Source organism: Vicugna pacos, chromosome 29, assembly GCF_048564905.1.
Source record: "Vicugna pacos chromosome 29, VicPac4, whole genome shotgun sequence".
Classification (NCBI taxonomy): domain Eukaryota; kingdom Metazoa; phylum Chordata; class Mammalia; order Artiodactyla; family Camelidae; genus Vicugna; species Vicugna pacos.
The window spans coordinates 25,227,279-25,246,904 of record NC_133015.1 but is presented as its reverse complement, the minus strand read 5'-3'; the positions used below and the strand labels follow the sequence as shown (position 1 = coordinate 25,246,904).

Here is a 19,626-nt window from a genome sequence, read left to right as displayed (position 1 = left end):
AAGCATTTAAACTACTACGATATAAACTTTTTAAAAACCCTCCTTAGATGGTTCAATACCTGCATATCAGTCAACGTGAAACACCATAAGAACAAGCTGAAGAATAAACATCATGTGATCATCTCAATAATTTCAGAAAAAGCATCTGACAAAATCCAACGTCCGTTCATGATAAAAACCCTCAGCAAAGTTGGTATAACACAGCTCAGCGTAGCAAAGGCATGGATGACAGGCCCACAGCTAACACCACGCTTAATGGTCAAACTGCAGCATTTCCCTGAGATCACAACCAAAAGAAGAGCGCCCACTCTCTCCACTCCTATGCAGCACAGTACTACAAGTCCGAGCCATAGCGATCAGACCAGAAAAAGAAATAAAAGAAATAAAAGAAATCCAGATCAGAGAGGAAGCAGTAAAACTGTCACTGTTCCCGGGTAATTGAGGTATCACCTCACACCTGTCAGAATGGGAGTCATTGAAGAGACAACAAATAACAAATATTGGCAAGGATGTGGGGGAAAAGGAACCCATGTGCACTGTCGATAGTATTGTAAATTGGTGCAGCCACTGTGGAAAACAGCATGGAAGTTCCTCAAAAAATTAAAAATAGAACTACCATACAATCCAGCAATCTCACTTCTGGGTATTTTTTTGAAGAAAATGCAAATGCTAATCGAAAATATGTATGCACCCCTATGTTCACTACAGCATTATTTAGAATAGTCAAGATCTAGAAGCAACTTAAGTGTCCATCAATAGATGAATGGATAAAGAAGAGTGGTGGAAGATTACCCAGCCATGTAAAGTATTAAAACCTTGCCATTTGCAACAGTGTGGATGAATCTAAAGGGTATTATATGCTAAGTGAAGTAAATCAGACAAAAAAAGGCAAATACTATTTGATTTCACTTACATGTAGAATCTGAAAAACAAAACAAATGAACAAACACAACTAAACAGAAACAGTCATAGATACAGAGAACAAACAGACTATTGGGAGAGCAGAGGGTGGTGAGGGGTGAGAGAAGTAGGTGAGGAGGATTAAGAGACACAGACTTCCAGTTATAAAATGGATGAGCCATGGGTAAGAAGTGTACAGTGCGGGAAATACAATAAATTACATTTTAATATCTTTGTACACTGATAGATGGTAACAAGATTTATCTTTATTGTGGTGATCATTTTGTCATGTATAAGAATATTGAATCACTATGCTCTACACCTGAAACTAATATAAGTCAATTACACGTTCTCTGGGCTTTTCAAAGACTGTCATGACTCTCAACCATTAGGCAAATCTTCCTACTTGTATGGAATTGAGAATATGACATAAATGTATGACACTGGGTTTTCATTTTGGATGGGAAATTCTTCCCATGATGCTACCATTAACTAAAAAGAAAACAAAAAAAATGTACAGCATAAAGTGTTTTCCTCAATTACTTTTCCACTTGTCTTTCAAAAGGTATCATTTGAATAGTTTGAATGTGTTTGTGAAATGATGCTTTTACTTTCAGTGTGCGCCTGGTTACTGAACAGGAAATCATCCAATTCCACTATGTGGTCACTGTTTCTCTCCTGAAATAGAAACAGTACAATTTCATAGGAAATTGCTCTTGGGAGTTTTCCAACCCAAGGCTGTAATCTTGAAACTTCTGGAATCTTTGAAAAAAGTTTAAGGTTGGAAATGCAAAAGTTCCACTTCATTCCAGAAAATGCTGAAATTGTTGAATTGCACAACCTGCTTTATTAAAACAAAAGTGGGGTGAACTGTTCTTGGTACAGTGTGATTCCCAGAGGACTGAGAAAGAGCAATTTTAGAGCAAATGCTGCTTTAAAAAAAAATTGTTGGTTGAGCTTACATGCCATCTTCATCCAAAAAATCTTTTAAAATTCTCCACACATATCACTCCCCTCCACCAGGAGAAGTACAGGAAAGGCGTGTTCAGTGAAGCCCTTTATTTTTTATCTGACCTGCCGTGCCCATGATTTTTAATGGTGTTAAGGCTTTTGTAAAAATTACATACTGCTTTAAATGGGTAAATTTTATGGTATGTAAATTATACTTGAATAAAGCTGTTAAAAATGACATCTTGAAAAGAAAAGCCAAAAGTGTCACTATATGCAGATGACATGATACTATATATAGAAAACCCTAAAAGGTCCACACAAAAACTACTAGAGCTGATTGAAGAATTCAGCAAGGTAGCAGGTTACAAGATTAACGTTCAAAAATCAGTTGCATTTCTTTACACTAATGATGAATCAATAGAAAAAGAAAGTAAAGAAACAATCCCCTTTAAAATAGTGCCCAAAGTAATAGAATAGCTAGGAATAAATCTAACCAAAGAGGTGAAAGACTTATACACAGGAAACTATAAAACACTGATGAAGGAAAATAAAGACAACTTCAAAAAATGGAAAGATATCCCACGCTCCTGGATTGGAAGAATCAGTGTTATTAAAATGGTCACACTGCCCAAGGCAATCTACAGATTTAGTGCAATCCCTATCAAATTACCCAGGACATATTTCATAGAACTAAAACAAATCATAATAAAATTTATATGGAACCACAAAAGACCTAGAATTGCCAAAACATTACTGAAGAAAAAGAAAGAGCCTGGAGGAATAACTCTCCCAGACTTCAGACAATACTATAGAGCTACAGTCATCAAGACAGCATGGTATTGGTACAAAACAGACACATGGACCAATGGAACAGAATAAAGAGCCCAGAAATGAACCCACAAACTTTTGGTCAACTAATTTTGACAAAGAAGGTGAGAATATATAATGGAATAAAGACAGTCTCTTCAGCAAATGGTGTTGGGAAAACTGGACAGCAGCCTGTAAAGCAATGAAGCTAGAACACTCCCTTACACCATACACAAAAATAAACTCAAAATGGATCAAAGACTTAAACATAAGACAACATACAATTAACCTCCTAGAAGAAAACATAGGCAAAACATTATCTGACATACATCTCAAAAATGTTCTCCTAGAACAGTCTACTCAAGCAATAGAAATAAAAGCAAGAATAAACAAATGGGACCTAATGAAACTTAACAAGCTTCTGCACAGCAAAGGATACCAGAAGTAAAACAAAATGACAACCTACAGAATGGGAGAACATTTTTGCAAATGAAACCGACAAAGGCTTGATCTCCATAATATATAAGCAGCTCATACGACTTAACAAGAAAGAAACAAACAACCCCACCCAAAAATGGGCAGAAGACCTAAACAAGCAATTCTCCAGGGAAGACATACAAATGATCAATAGGCACATGAACAAATGCTCAGTATCATTAATTATCAGAGAAATGCAAATCAAAACTACAATGAGGTATCACCTCACACCATTCAGAATGGCCATCATTCAAAAGTCCACAAATGACAAATACTGGAGAGGCTGTGGGGAAAAGGGAACCCTTCTACACTGCTGGTGGGAATGCAGTTTGGTGCAGCCACTGTGGAAAACAGTATGGAGATTCCTCAAAAGACTAGGAATAGACTTACCATATGACCCAGGAATCCCGCTGGTTCCAGAAGGAACCCTACTTCAGGATGACACCTGCACCTCAATGTTCATAGCAGCATTATTTACAATAGCCAAGACATGGAAATGTACATCAACAGATGACTGGATAAAGAAGAGGTGGTATGTTTATACAATGGAATACTATTCAGCCATAAAAACTGACAACATAACGCCATTTGGAGCAATGTGGATGCTCCTGGAGAATGTCATTCTAAGTGAAGTAAGCCAGAAAGAGAAAGAAAAATACCATATGAGATCACTCATATGTGGAATCTAAAAAAAACAAAACATAAATACAAAACAGAAACAGACTCATAGACATAGAATACAAACTTGTGGTTGTCAAGGGAGTGGGGGGTGGGAAGGGATAGACTTGGATTTCAAAATGTAGAATAGATAAACAAGATTATACTGTATGGCACAGGGAAATATATACACGATCTTATGATAGTTCACAAAGAAAAAAAATGTGACAATGAATGTATGTATGTTCATGTGTAACTGAAAAATTGTGCTCTACACTGGAATTTGACACAGCATCGTAAAATGACTATAACGCAATAAAAAATGTAAAAAAAAAAGGATCTTTTTTTGCCAAAAAAAAATGACATCTTACTTGAGGAAAATTCAAACAATACAGAAAAGTGCATTAAATAAACTCGTCAATTCCACCGCCGAGTAACCACCACCTGTAACGATCTGCAGCTGCGTGTCCCTCTCCTTCTCTGTCTGTCTCACACGTGCTCAGAAATGTGTATCCGGATTAACAGAACATCTCTACTTCCTCAGCTGCCTCAGTGAACAGCTCCGAATTCGGAGCCCCGTCACCTGAAGGAAAACGGAGCGGGTGCCGCACCACCAGCCAGGTTCGTGGGGGGCGCCGCCCAAGGGCACGAACGCGCGACCAGAGACTCCGACTAGGGGTCTCCTGTGTCCTCACCGGGTGACTGCTGACAACCAGAGAGCGTCCTGTCCCGGGGTCCCTGGGATGATGGCCAGACAGCCCCACCCTCAGCCCACGGGAGGCTCACCTTGATTTTGAGCCTGAAAACACAAACACTGGTTACATAGAACCTGGGGCAAATAAGAAACTGGAAAACCGAACCCAGGTACGCTGCTGTGTGTAAAACAGCCTGCGAGAGTCTACAGTTCTGGGAGGGGGAGTCGTTACCAAAAATCCGGATATTTCTCCACCTGAAACTGTATTCCACATCTGCGGCTTTCCCCTCGACCCAAATAAAAGTGTCACGGACACATCAGTGCCGCCCTCACCACGCTACAACATGTCCTCGGGACCTTGCCGGCGTGCACGCACCGGGCGTGCAGGCGGTGTGGACCGGCCGGCTGCATGGACCGCATGCAGGGCTGGACCGTGAGTCCACAGCGCCACCTGCAGGCGGGAAGCAGCATGAGCCCAGGCCGCGCGTCTGCACTGCGGGGAGACGGGCCTGGGGGCGCGCACGTGCTCCCGCGCCACGGCCCCGCGGGTGGTGTCCGTGTTCACACGCAGCCTGGTGAGCCGGGTGCGCACACGTCTACGTGACAGACGGCAGCCAAGGTTACAGATACACCAACCAGGATGAGACAGAAAATGTGCCAGCAGTTGTTTCCATTTCCGGGCCCGACCCCCGGACTACCCAGTCATTGCTCCCCGACCCCGCCACCCCCGGCCTCTTCTACTTCTGTCACCGAACAGTTACGCTTCCTGCCACTCAAGGCCCGCGTCTCCAAACACACGGCACCCCTTCCAAGCCCAGTCCTTCCCGACACGAGACACAGAAACTGTCCCGCATGTCACCGCCCGAGAGCCGGTGCCGCCCACAGCGAGGGCCGCCCCGGGGACGGCATCGCCGTTCACTCGGCCGCAGCGCTCGCACCTCCTGCCCCCTCGGGGCTGCCGTGGCTCCACCTGCCTCAGACTCCCCCTCCCCTCACTTGTCTTCATTCTCTTTTTTTTCCTAACTGATTTCTTTACCTGCCCCTCATGTTGGATGCCTGCCAGCACTTATTAAACAGCTGTCCGAACACCTGTCTGGAGGGGAATCTGACCCAGTATCCCCGTGTAAGCAAGACACCTGGGCACACAGCGCGGGCCCCCGCGAGCGGGACTTCCGTCATTTCTTACCCTCACGCCGCTCGGGCCCCCACGAGGCGGTTCTGTCAGCCCCCGACGGGCGCTCTCACCTCAGCACCTGTCCTCACAGGTCCCTCGTGGTCCCGCCTGCCGGCCGCGCTGGCCTAACCTGCTCCCCACCTCGCATTCCAGTCTGCACCTGGCGCACCTGCTCCTCCTCCAAGACAGCCACCTGACACCTGGCGGTCATAACCCCATGTCTGCCGGGCGCTGACGCAGCCACCTGACATAAGCCACTCTGTTCACGCTCCGCGCCCCAGCTGTTACAGCCCAGGGCCCGGGGCAGCGGTCTAAGTGGCCACCGGTTTTCTTTTTTTTTTTTTTAAATTTTTTATTGAAGTAGAGTTGACTTACAAGGCTGTGTTAGCTTCTGGTGCACAGCACAGTGATTCCGTTACACTGTACAGATCTTCCTGCTCGGGTTCTTTTCCACGTTAGGTTACTACGAGCCGTTGAATACAGCTCCCTGTGCTGTACGGAGGTCCCTGTTGTCTATTTTGCATTTAGTGGTTTGTATATAGCAGTTTTCCGCACGTGAGTTCCTAACGAGGGCTGCGGTCTCCGTGCCAGTCAGCAGTCACACACGCCCCCCCCCACCCCCTCCCTACAACCCGGGGCAGAAGGGGGAAGCCTCCCAGGAGGTGACGAGATGGTGCAGCCCTCTGGGAGCCCACAGGGGACAGACAGGTGGCCTCTACTCGGCTTTGAAGGGAGAGGACATCTGGAAAGGAAGCCACGCAGAGGTGGAGGTGCAGACCTGGCCCCCGAGCCCTGGCCCCTGTGTTCACAGGCTGTCTGCCCTCAGCCACGCAGCCCAGACACTCTGCGCCCCAGGTCCTCATCTGTCCGATCTGGTGGTTGTGGGCAGGGTGGTCTGGAAAAGGGAGAGACCAGAAGCCACTGCAGTATGACAGCCACGAGTGGACTGAAGTGTTCCCCCGTCACTGCGGGCGGTGCGGGGCGGGGGGTAAAGTCTTGATTCTGGGTTTTTGAGTGTTCTTTCTAACTCCTCCTCCAGATAAGTCATTGGGTCATGGGTTCCCTTTCTTGTCTAAGCCCGTTTGAGTCTGTGGCACTCGCAGCTTGATGTGTACACACGAGGGGAGGACGGGGACAGAGGAGAGCAGCTCCGGGAGAACGCGGGCTTCCCCCGCAGGTCCTGAAGGAAGGAGGCCGGGAGGACGGGAGATTCGAAGGAAGGGGGCGGGGAATCGCCCAGAGGAGGTTTCCACTGCAACCCAGAGCCCCGAGGAGGGTGGTGCCTGGAGCAAACGGGATGTTGCAGGCGGATCGTTTGTTAGATAATCAAGCTTTCTTCTTAACATACGTAAGTGCATTTATTTTTTGAGTTTTGGATTCTTTACTCTTGATAATGTAGCACATATTTTAGGAGAGCTGACTTTGGCAGGCGAGCACTGTCCCAGCGTAGACATCCGCTGTGCCACAGAAGGGAAACGAGCCCGGGCCCCAGCGCCCCCCGCGCCTGGGACGTCACGCCCGCAGGTCGGGAGGTGCAGAGAAATGCAGCTTCTACCTCTTCAAGGCCTGGCCCCGAGTATTTGTAGTAATTCACTCAAAACCTAAACCCCGCGTGTTATTTGGCGGGACCCTGGCACGGCTTTGGGGCAGACAGAGGCACACAGCTACACGAGGTTTACGAGCTGCGGGAGGGGCCGCCAGCGGAGGGTTCCAGACAGAAAAGGACACATAAACCCCAGCAAGCCCGGGCACGTGGCCCTTCGAGGTGGCCACGACGGTTCCACACCCCGACTCGCGCTAGGCTCTCCCAGGGAACTTGAAAGGAAGCCGCAGCGGCCAGCCCTCTTCCCGCGGCTCCGACGTGCTGGGGGAGGGGGCAGACGCTCTGTCGACGAGCTGGCTGGGTGCTTCTGGCCCGGGTGTCCTCCGGTTCGGGGGCACGACTGAGCGCGCTGCAGGGCTGATGAAAGTTAACCTCAGAGCAGGAAACCACAGACTGCCCTCAGAAGTCAGAAGAAGAAACGCGATCAAAAGCTCATCGCAGATGAGTGGCGGGAGTTGCTGTTTACAGAGTGACTTCAGAACTGGTCACACCTGTGAATCTTACTTTTCATTCGCAGCAGCGCCTCAAGTCCAAGGCGAGCCCTTCCTCCCTCTGATCCCTGCCCGCAGAGCGCCTGTGTGCGGGCCCGGGCCAGGCAGGCGACGGTCCATCCCCACACTGACCCAGTTCCCAGTGTGAGAGTCTGGGCCTCTCCCGGGGAGGCCTCGGAGCCCAGGGACATCAGAGAACGTCTGTTCCTAACATCCACCTCCCATTGAAGAACAAACCTGGATGTTTTCAAAGTCAGGTCTATCCTTGATGTCACGCAGGTTTCATCGAGGATGGCACAGAGCAGGAGAGGTCCTCGGAGCCTCCCTTCATGCGATGCCCAAAAAGAGGGCTTGCCAGAGCGAGGCTCCTGCGGGGGCGAGTCAGCGGGGCAGAGGGTGGCGCTGTGGGACGGACGGGAAGAGCCGGGCCGCGCTCCCCCGAGGGGAGCCAGGCCTGCCCCAGGGCTGCTCTGGGCGTCAGCCGTGGGAGTCTTGCATCACTGCTTTCCCATCAGGTGTACCCCAGACCTGGTCACAAAGCCAGGAGGAAAGACGCAATTAAACAACGCGAGGACAGGACTATTCCTGGAGAGGCGCTCAGACACTGAGCTGCAAGGATGCTCAGGAAATAGGACCAGACTGCCGTCCCTGGAACTGCACGCCTGCCCCCGAGCCCCTCAGGTCCCCGACTGCTCTGCCCCAGACGCACACGAGGCTGTCACCTGCCGAAGGTGTGCTTTGATTTTGCCCAAACTGTTTACGCAGCTAAAACGTTCCACCAAGAATAAATAAGAGCATTTCACTCTGCCTGGTCTGAATACGTGAGTGGTGTGTTGGGTGACGGAAGCTCTTAGCGACTGATCCACAGATTCAACATAATTCCAATCAGAATCTCAGACGGCTTCGATGGTGGGGCGGGGCGGAGGGGTGGCTACCGAAATGAATAAGCTGATTCTAAAATACATTCGGGAATGCAAACTATTTCTTAAAAGAAAAAGCTGGAGGCATTTCACTGTCTGACTTCAAGACACTGAGTCACTATATAAGTCACAGATTTAGCACACAAAAAGGGGAATGAGGGTAAATTCAGAGACATATCTGGCAAATGGGAATGAGATATTTATATCTGTCCTTTTTCTGGTCAGATTTATTGAGATACACTTCACGTACAATAGCTGTTCCCCGATTTAAAATATGCAAATAAACCAGCTGTGATACATGTGCCATGTAACCAGCATCACAACTGTGACACAGAGTATTTCCATGACCCCAGATAACAGCCTCGCATCCTTTGCAGCCAGTCCTCCGCCTGGTCCCAGGAAACCACTGCTCTGCTTCCTGTCTCTGAGGCTGGGCCCTTCCTCGGATGTGACAGCGTGTGACCTGGGAGCACAGAACCTCCCTGGTCCGGCTCCCTTCACTGAGTGCACGCACTTGACATCCACCCACGTCGTTCCAGGCGTCAGAGTTTGTTCCTGTCACTGCGGAGGGTCACCTGCTCAGCCATGCACCTGCCAATGGACCCCTGGGTGGCTTCCAACCCAGGGCTATTACCCTAAAGACGCCATCATCATTCAAGCAGTCGTCTTCGTGTGCAAATATGTTTATTTCCTTCTTCGGGGTGGATACCTGGAAGTGACATTGCTGTGTCCCACTCAGCGTTTCAACGTTAAGAGGAGCTGCCAAACCGCGTCTCAAGGTAGCGAGCGGTTTCCTCCCACAACCACAGGGAGGGAGCCCAGCTGCTCCACGTCCTCCCAGCACTGGGGATGTTCAGGCTCTTGTACTTCAGCCACTCTAAAAGGTAGTTGACGGTACCCATGGTGGTTTTGATCCGCATTTCCCGAAGATCTCGTGATGACGGACATCCTTCCACAGGCGGGTTTCCCTCCACACCTGTTCTCTGGCGAAACATCTGTTCAGACATTTCACCGACTTGTAAGCTGGGTTTTTTGTTTCCTTATTAGTGACTTGCAGGGGTTCTTTTTATGCTCCAGCTTCAGGTTCTCCACAGATACAGGTTATCGAAACGTTTTCACTCCGTCTGTAACTTGTCTTATGTTTAAAATAGCAAATGTTTTTTTCATTTCGATGAAGCCCAGTTTGTCATGTTTCCGTGTGTTTCGTGCTCTTTGTGTTCCACCTGAAACACCCCTGCCCAGCGCAAGGCCACAGACACATTTTCTAGGTTGTCTTCCACAACTGCGCATCTTGACGTCGACGATCCATCGTGAGTTAGTTTTTGTATGAAATGTGAAGTGAGATGCGTGTGTTTTGTTTGTTTTTGAGCACTGCTGGCTCAGGAGATTATCAGTTACCCCCTGCATGATCCTGATTCGCGTGGCAAAGAAACAGACACCCATGTGAAGTCAGTCTGGACCCCAGATCTGGCCCACGTCCATCTTTACGCCAGTGCCAGATGGCCTTGATTCTTTTTAGATTTATAACATTTTAAAGTCAGACAGTAACATGCTGCCAACTCTGGTTTTCTTTACAGACGCTGTTTGCGTTCTCGCCTCCATCTCGGAACCGGCTTGCTCACTCCTCTTCCTGCCCCCCTCACCCCCGCGAGAGAAGAGCCCTCAGATTCTGATCAGAATTCACCGAATTTATTAGCTGATTGGCAGAGAACTGGCGACAGAAGATCACGGTGACTTTCCACTGGCAGGTGTCCCCAAGTTCCCCTCAAACAGATGTGGTTGTTCTCAGCACTGGAAGGGGCAGAGCAGGACGGGATGAGGGAAGACGTGTCTGACCCCCAGCCCCCTGCAGGCCAAAAACGAAGGAAGACTCTGGCTCTGGGACAGCGGTGCCGCTGGCAGAGACACCGGGAAATGCGGCCCTGGCTTTGGAGCTGGGGATGGGTGGAGGCCGGGGAGAGGCTGAGGAGCGTGAGAGCAAAGCCCAGATTGCTCTGAGCAGGCTGTCAACAGGAACACGGCGGTGAAGACGGCAGGGAGGCCCCGGAGGTCCGGGCCTGGCAGACAAGGCCTCCACCGTCCTTGAGAGCACACGTCTCACGCCAGCAGAGGGCTGGCGAGGCGCGGGGCTAAAGGCGCTGACGAGGGCTCAGCAGGCCTGGAAGCCGGAGCTGATCCCGGCTGAGCAGAGGCGGGACGCTCGGCCGCCGGGCCTCCTGCCGGCTGTGCGGAGAGCGGGAATCGCAGCCGTGATCACGACAGGCAGCTGCGACGCCATGTGCCCGGGCACAGCCTGACTCCTTCCTGCTGTGTGCAGTGAAACGCGAGAGGAGAGAGAAAAACTGCGGGGAGAATTCTTAAGCAAAAAGGAGACAGTAGTTGATGATTTGTGAAAATATCGCTCCATCTCGACTGAAAAAGCTCCGGGGAGCAGGCTGGGTCTGGACAACCTCTGCTGAGAGTTTCCCGTGACCCGTCTCTCATGTGAGCACACCGTCCACGAAGGACCTCGCGGCCAAATCCTGCGGACGCTGGACTCTTCGCAATCACGTCTTCACCTGCGTTCCAGCCTCCCCTCCCTACGGGTAAGATTTATCAAAACGCACAGTCACCGAGCGTGCACAGTGTCTGACACCTTCCCACAGAGAGCAGATCCCTGCACCCCAGCCCCTCGAGTCCCCCAGCCAGACACCGAGCTCGGCCACGTGTCTTCCCGACACACCCATGAGCCCCGGACACGCGCTCTCCCGCAACAACGGGCCGTCAGCTCGGCCCGTTCAGCCGCAGGCGTGCTCCTAGTGGTCTCTGCACACACGCCACCGACCACCTGGCAGACCCCAGGTGGCTCCCAGGCAGACCTTTCCGGCCACGAATGAGCAAAAGAAGGTTTACCCGTACAGTCTTCTGTTCCAGTGAGAATTTCTGGATTTTCAAAGCATCTATATAAATTCAAAAGGGTCATGCTAGTTATCCCATTCCTTGTAAATTTGGATTATTAAAGCATTTTAATTAGGCTTCTGAGAAAGAAAAGATACTTTAATAAAACCTTCAAAATGTCAACTTTATAATTAGGGGATATATTCATGTTTAAAATTATTTTGTTTAGCATTTACAGCCAGCGATGACTTACATGAAGAAATAAAATTAACAGGTCCTTTAAAATAAACTAGACAGATCAAGAAAGGTCGAAGAAATTAAGTTAATGATGCTTTGTATCATTGGCTAAATTTAATTTTGCGTTTAAAAATACAGCATTTAAAATTAGCTGTTTCGTTAAAGACGTTCTGAGGAAAAGAATTACTGAAATAATCATTACAAAGTAGTGATAAATCTGGTAACAAAGACAATAAGCATCATTATGTCAGGATTAACACTTGCCAAGTGCCTCACATATGTTACCCCTAGTTCACAGGCAGCCAGGTAGGTCACCACGATTATCCTCATTTAAAAAACAATAAAAGGTGGGGAGAGAATAGCGTTTTTTGGAAACTGAGAGGCCACACTGGAGACAGGAGCAAAGTTGGGAGTCACAGGCTTCTGGCATTTATTAGTACTGTTAACTAAAAATCAAAAGCATATGTTCACGTATAACGGAAAAAGTGTGCTCTACACTGGAATTTGACACATTGTAAAATGACTATAACTCAATAAAAAACGTTAAAAAAAAATCAAAAGCATTCTACATATCTGAGCTTAACAAACATCCCCTAGACTGTGATCGGCAGGGAAGAGTCTCCTGCAGTCACATCTCCGCGGACTTTCACTTGGGGCAAGTCATTTAAATTAACATTGAATTTGGTTTTATCATCTGTAAAATGACACGTTAGACCGAATGTTCTGGGAGCTCCATATCAGTGACGCCATCTGTGAGCTGGCTTCATGAATTAACAATCATCACCACCACCCATTACTCGCCGTAAAACACCAGGATCGTGTCAAGCGGTAAGCTAGTCCTTTGCACGCAACGTCGCAGTCCTCACAGCACAAGTGTCCTCACTTCAGAGACGCGGACACAGAGCCCGGAGGCCACCGTGCGGGCAGGCCCACGGCTCCCGGAGGCCGAGCTGGGATTCCAGCCGAGCCCGTCTTCCTGCGCCGACAACCGCCCCACCACACACTCTGGCTTTTACCACCTTCCACCTGACGTCAGAATATTCAACCCGTCAAGCTGCGTCACAGGGTTTAAATGGGCTGTTCAGCTCTTCCAAAATGGCACTGTCAGGGCACTCTGTGAACCACCACGCCAGGGACTCAGCAGGGACGTTTCTATTACTTACGGCTCCTCCAGGGAGACGGGTCCGTTGTCCTTTCAATGTCTGCTCGTCCGGTGTATGAATCTCACTCTTGCACGGGCACCTGGGAAACATATCAACATTTATTAAATTGTAAATTAGCATGGATGCCACATATCTAAGATCGGGACCTTTTACACTGCACTGCGGACCCACAGAGCTCTGGGATGTTAGCAGGTTCCCTAAAAGTCTAGGGAAACTTTGATCTCGTATAAATAGATCAATTGTCTGGTAGGAGAGCTCCAAGGGTCGCCTCAGATTCTCAAAGGGACCCTTGATCCAAAAACTTAAGAATCACTACCTTAGCTTCTAAAAGTTAGTGCGGTTGTGAAAAAATTCTGACTAATGAGGTCATACGTACCCAGGGGCAACTTCTATAAGAAAAAGAAAAGATGATGACAACAGTTTGTTAAAATCCATCCTCTCATCCTGAATACACTGCACTGGGCGTTACACCTGCAAAGCGTACGAACACCACAGGGCTCGTGTGAGGGAGGAAGGCAGGGACAGGCCCACAGGCGGAGCTCGCTCTCCCTCTGCAGGAGAGCAGACTGTGACTCGGTTTACGGACACAGCCACGTGACCGGTCTGACCGACAGCTGATACAATCACATGACAAATCAATAACCTGTAAGCACTTTCTGGGCCCTTTTCCCTTCAACTAGAGGGCGGCAAAGCCTCTTCCTCTCTCAGCTCTCTGTCTCTGTGCCTGTCTCGGGTGCGAAACCTGGGTTTTTCTACGTTTCCCGGGCAGGGCTGGCGGGGCTGCTGGGGGGCAGAGCTGAGGTGATCAGAACTTTGGAACCTTCCCTTGAGTTCCTTGGGAACGTGTCTCTGCGTGGGTGCCAGCCCAGTTCCTGGGAGCGCATCAGATCACCCGGCGGCTCATAAAAGCAACCCCCACGAGCCCACGCCAAACTCCGCTCAGCCCAGATCTCCCGCGGGAGCTCCGGGAAGCCATCTGCTAGACCAGAGCCCCAGGGGATCCTGACTCAGTCCGCCTGCAGGTGACTTAGAAACCCTCACAACCACACGAATCACAATTCCACGTGAAAACGGAGACGGGGCTGCTTCCCCAGCCTTGTCTGCGGAGCCCTGGGCGTCCTGGTCCACTGTCTCTGCCCGCAGGTTGGAGCCCCAACAGGCTCCTCAGAGCAGCTGTGACTGCTGGGGACTGCTGCCTAACTAGAGGTTCTTCCACAGCATCACTTGGCATCATGGAAGACCTCGCTTTGACCCAAAGTCTCAAAAACATAGCTGCATGTTAGGACGGCAGGAAAAAGAGTTCCAGAAATGCGTTCCTTCCACAGGCTCAGCGCCCCTTACAACGCGGACGGGGAGCCACGCCAGAAAAAGAACCACGGACCTGAGTGCGGAATGACGGTCCTCTGTAAATACGACCAAATACGCTGTTCAGCTTATCTCAAACCTGCACACAGATGCAACCTCTTCTGCCCAATGGATATTGTTTTACTTGTTCAGTTCTTGCAAGTGGTGAGATCATTACCGCTTCGTAGAAGCGAAGATGTTTCTCAACACACACATTTGACTCTGGAGTTTATCATTAGATTAAGTCTAACCGGTTTAACAGCGGTGCGCACAGGAGCGCGGTCCTTCACGGCCAGCCTACGCAGCCAAAGGAAAGGAACATTTTGCTTTTTTCAATGTATCTCAGGTCTCAAAACCAGCTAACCTTAGATGAACCACAGTTCCCGAAAATACCTGCAAACAATTGTACTTTATTTTGTGAATCCGAAAGCAAAATTTGTCCTAAGACATTTCAATTTATTTTTGCCCAAGGGAATCAGTGATATATTTTGGACCAAAATATGTTAGAATTTCAGAAGAGTTCAGAAATGCTTTTGTTTTAGAGAAAAGAAAAAAATCTGTGCTCCCTTTGTGTCTGGTGGGGCAAAACCGCAGCTCTGTGGTGTATTTAGTCTAATAAAAATTAGCTTCCTGAACATAAACGCGCTATAACTGCATCGTGGGAAAATCTGAAATCCTTGGGAAAGGCCACAACATAAATAATTAATTGTCACACGTGGCACTGAAAAAGCTGAGACACTCAATGGCGTTATCACCCTCTCAATAAATAATGAACTCAGCATAACTAAGACTGAATCAGTCACATACCAAGCATTTACTGAGCACCTATGTTCTCTTGTTTGCTCAGTAAATGTTTAATGAGCAGCTACTGTGTTCCAGATGCTGGGATCCGTGGTAAATGAGAGGCGATGCCTTCACAGAATCCACGGGGAAAACAGAGAGAAAAACATTAAGTTCTGTGGAGACTGTAATAAATGAAACAGGCTCTGTGATAGGAAAAAAGAGAGAGAGGAGGGTCCCTAAGGGAGAGGACATTAAGATGAGACAAGAAGAGGAAAGAATCACCGAGGAAAGACCAAAAAGCCGCCTGCGTGAAGGCCCGCGGGGACGGACAGTGAGCACTTACTGTGTCTGAAGAAATTAAAAAACAGTGCATCAAACAGAAAAAGAGAGACAGAAGATGAATTTACACGTGTGCGTGGCTCCGAAACCACACTGGTGCTTACAGACCGAAACAGGGGGCTAATTTTCATTAAAATGAAATGTCAAACAGGGAAGTAATGACTGTTTAAACCAGGGTGGACGCAGCAGAGACAAAGCAAGTGAACAAATCAGAAATGTTCCGGTGGTGTCAGGACAGCTGGACAGTCACAGGTCAGTCAGTGACGGTAGAACACGCTCTCCCAGCACACACAGAAGTAACTCAAAATGGCTCCGAGACGTAAACATAAGACAAAACACTATAAACTTCCTAGAAGAAAACACAGGCCAAACATTTTCTGACATACATCACAGCAATGTTCTCCTAGGGCAGTCTACCCAGGAAATCGAAATAAAAGCAAAAATAAACAAATGGGACCTAATTAAACTTCTAAGCTTTGGCACAGCAAAGGAAGCCATAAACAAAACGAAAAGACAACCTACGGACTGGGAGGAAGTATTTGTAAAAGATGTGACTAACAAAGGCTTAATTTCTAGAGCATACAAACAGTTCACACAACTCAATAATAAAAAAACAAACGACCCAATCCAAAAACAGGCAGGAGACCTAAACATTCCCCCAGTGAAGACATACAAATGGCCAACAGGCACATGAAAAAATGCTCAATGTCGCTGATTATCAGAGAAATGCAAATCCAAACTACAGTGAGGGATCACCTCACACCAGTCAGAATGGCCATTATTAAAAAAAGCCCACAAACGATAAATGAGGAGAGGGTGTGGAGAAAAGGGAGCCCTCCTACACTGTGTGTGGGGGTTCAGTGTGGTGCAGCCACTGTGGAAAACAGTATGGAGATTCCTCAAAAAACTAAAGATAGACTTAGCCTATGACCCAGGAATCCTACTCCTGGGCATATATCTGGAGGGAACTCTAATTCAAAAAGACACGTGCACCCCAATGTTCACAGCAGCACTATTTACAATAGCCAAGACATGGAAACAGCCTAAATGTCCATCAACAGAGGACTGGATAAAGAAGAGGTGGTATATTTATACAATGGAATACTATTTAGCCATAAAAACCGACAACAGAACGCCATTTGCAGCAACATGGATGCTCCTGGAGAATGTCATTCTAAGTGAAGTAAGCCAGAAAGAGAAAGAAAAATACCATATGAGATTGCTCATATGTGGAATCTAAAACAAAACATAAATTCAAAACAGAAACAGACTCATAGACATAGAATACAAACTTGTGGTTGCCAAGGGGGCGGGGGGGTGGGAAGAGACAGACGGGATTTCAAAGTGTAGAGTACATAAACAAGATTATACTGTACAGCACAGGGAAATATACATAAGATCTTGTGGTAGCTCACAGAGAAAAAAATGTGACAATGTATATATATGTTCATGCATAACTGAAAAATTGTGCTCTACACTGGAATTTGACACATTGTAAAATGATTATAAATCAATAAAAAATGTTAAAAAAAAAAGAATGCTCATCACGGTATTTTTGATAAAATTTAAATACTTGAATACTGTGTAACACAGAGAACTCTACTCATATCTTATAGTAACCTATAATAAAAAATATGAAAATGAAAAGAAATTTTTTAAAACATCCAGAGAGAAAAATTACAGGTGGCAGAAATAAACTGTATTTGAACAGAAAAACAAGTTACCAAAAAAAAATCACCTTTCAGCAACTTGGAAAGCTGTGGGGAATGTACTCTGGCAAATGAAAAGTACAGATTTTTTTCAGATAAATACACTTAAGATTTCTTCCAAATGCGTATGCTGATGGCATGTCTTGATGCACAGGGAAGGTCGGCTACCTGGACTGGCACACGCGTTTCTGAACATCCCGTTACATCGGCCAAAGGCACGGTTTCCGAGCACGACTGCCGGGGCCCAAGGCGAGGGGCTCCTTTTTAGTGTGGGATAAAATGTTTTGTTTTGTGCTCCTTTTTTTAATGACTGATGAGGAAAACAGACGTGCTCTGGCTAAGGGAGCGGGTGACTGTTTTAGCCATCACGCCCAATTACAGCCAGCGAGGGGCCCCGGGCTCCCCGGCCCCCAACCTCTCTCCACGGGCCCCACCCTGAAGGCTCAGCCACGGCTCCACAAACAGCGTCTGAGGACGCTGACACCCGCCCTGGGGGGCACCCAGGCCACGCCTCACCGCCCACCACTGCCCAGAGCACCCGTCCACGGTCCACACCAGAGCCGCTGCCATTCAGAGATAAAGCCCGTTTTTACGGGTAATTCTCAGCTTCAGCCAATGATCCCGGGAGCCTCACAGCCCCCATGTGCTCACGGACTCTTCAGCCGGCGGAAAGCCTGTGGCCAGTGAGCACCTAGTTAGCTCCGGACACAACGCTGTCCCGAGAGAACCTGTCACTCAGTGACTCTCTCTGTATCTTCCCTTCATTTAATGTTCAAAACCCATCACCACGCTTCCTTTAGGTCCCCAAACTACTACCACACCAATATTTTTACTTCAAAAAACGACTATCCTGTCCCCGTATTTTATTAAACGCGTGTACCAACGCATACGGGAAAAAAGCACATCTGTACACATACGGCTGTGTCTACGTACGCATATACTTAAACACGTGTGTACACACGTGTGCATGTGTGCATTGTGCACACGACCTGAACTGTGGGCGCACACGTGATGTGTGTGCGTGTGGCACAATGACAGCTTCCACGGTCCTCCCCAGGAGGGTGTCTGGGGCGGAGCCCACCCCTCCAGCACAAAGGACGCCTCAGTGCCGCTGCCCCGTCAGTGCCGCGCTGAGAACGGGAAGATGCACCATGTCGGACTCCACGTTTCCTCAGTGTAGAAATGTCCTGTTTCTGAATATTCTTACACAGTTATCTAAATTTGGGTTAAAACAAAATGTGAGATTTCTAAAAATTGCAGTTTTTATTTCGTTAGCATCGTAGTTCAACAGGACTGTGAATAAAGTATGAAATACAATATTTAACTCACAGGTTTCCTTGGAGATGTTTTTACTGCTGCCAAGAAACAAGTCCATTGAAACTGGTTCAGAGTTGAATGTGCTTTCCAATCACAAGTATACATTTCTTGCCAAGGTTTTACTCAAAGCAGTGTTTTCCATCAAAATACCTGTGTTATCATTTTAACGGAGGGAATGCTCTCCTAACAGTGTTCTGGTTAAGTGAATACAGACACTGTCACTTGCAGTGTTTTTGTTCTATTTTTCACAGAGGAGAGGCAGTCAGAATTTACGAACGATTCTACTGAAATTCGGGGCATCAAACAATCCCTAACATCCTTTCACCAAAACTCAGCACGAGCTCGAGCAAACTCGCTGTCCTCTGCGTCCTGCCGCCACCAGGAAGCCCGGGAGGGAGGGGGAAGCACGCAGAAGTCCCAGGGAAAGTGCTGTTTCACTGAGGAAATAAAATACTTCCCGAAGACAGGTGACCTGCCTTTCTCAACGACCAACATCTTGGCGAAAAAGAGGGCCCAGCAGCAGACCCGTTTCGCTAGCGTCTTCTGTCGCTGAGGCACAGTGGCGTGCACACGGCGCGCACACGGACGCCCACACTTTTGATACTCGCAGCACAAGTGCGTCCTGTCTGGTGGGGACTATTGCTGAAAAGCGGGAAGGCGCTCTGAGGAAGGGCAAAGCTTGCTGCACAGTCACGACCCATCAAAGTGGGAAAAAGTGGAATCGGGCTTTCGCGGCATCACGCAAAATTTCCACTCAGTCACGCCAGAGTTTGCTCTGAAAGTGAACCATTGTACCTGCAGTTAAATACAAATAAGACAGTTCTCTCTTTTCTTCAAGTGACAATAACGTTGGTCTGTTTCTGCTGATCATCACCACGGCTGCTTCTCACCGGGACGCGCTCCGCGCTGGCAGAAGGAAACAAACCCCAAGCCGCATGAGCCAGGGTTCCTGAGCTTCCTGCTTGGCCACCGTGGCCAAAGTCAGTGACAGCCGTCCTTGGAACACCTGTCCTCGTCAGTACCATTAAGAACATACATTGTTACAAGCACCGCGTAATCATCTGTGGTTCAGACCAAACAGAAAAGGGGGGCAGGGGAGCGGCGGGCGGGAAGCAGGGGAAAGGGAAACAAAGGGGAAAACCGGGCTGATTTAAGGAACACAGACTCGCCACCAGGGGGACAC

The 19,626-nt window shown here is 48.2% G+C and overlaps 1 protein-coding gene across 1 annotated transcript in view; it reads right to left on the bottom strand.

The window, feature by feature from the left end:
- LOC116285969 (uncharacterized) overlaps positions 1 to 19,626 on the bottom strand; it is a 208,711-nt gene that overhangs the window by 176,700 nt on the left and 12,385 nt on the right. The window contains exon 5 of the mRNA XM_072951679.1: positions 12,952 to 13,030. Within this exon, the coding sequence (XP_072807780.1) occupies positions 12,952 to 13,030 (79 nt within the window). The remainder of the gene's footprint in view (positions 1 to 12,951; positions 13,031 to 19,626) is intronic.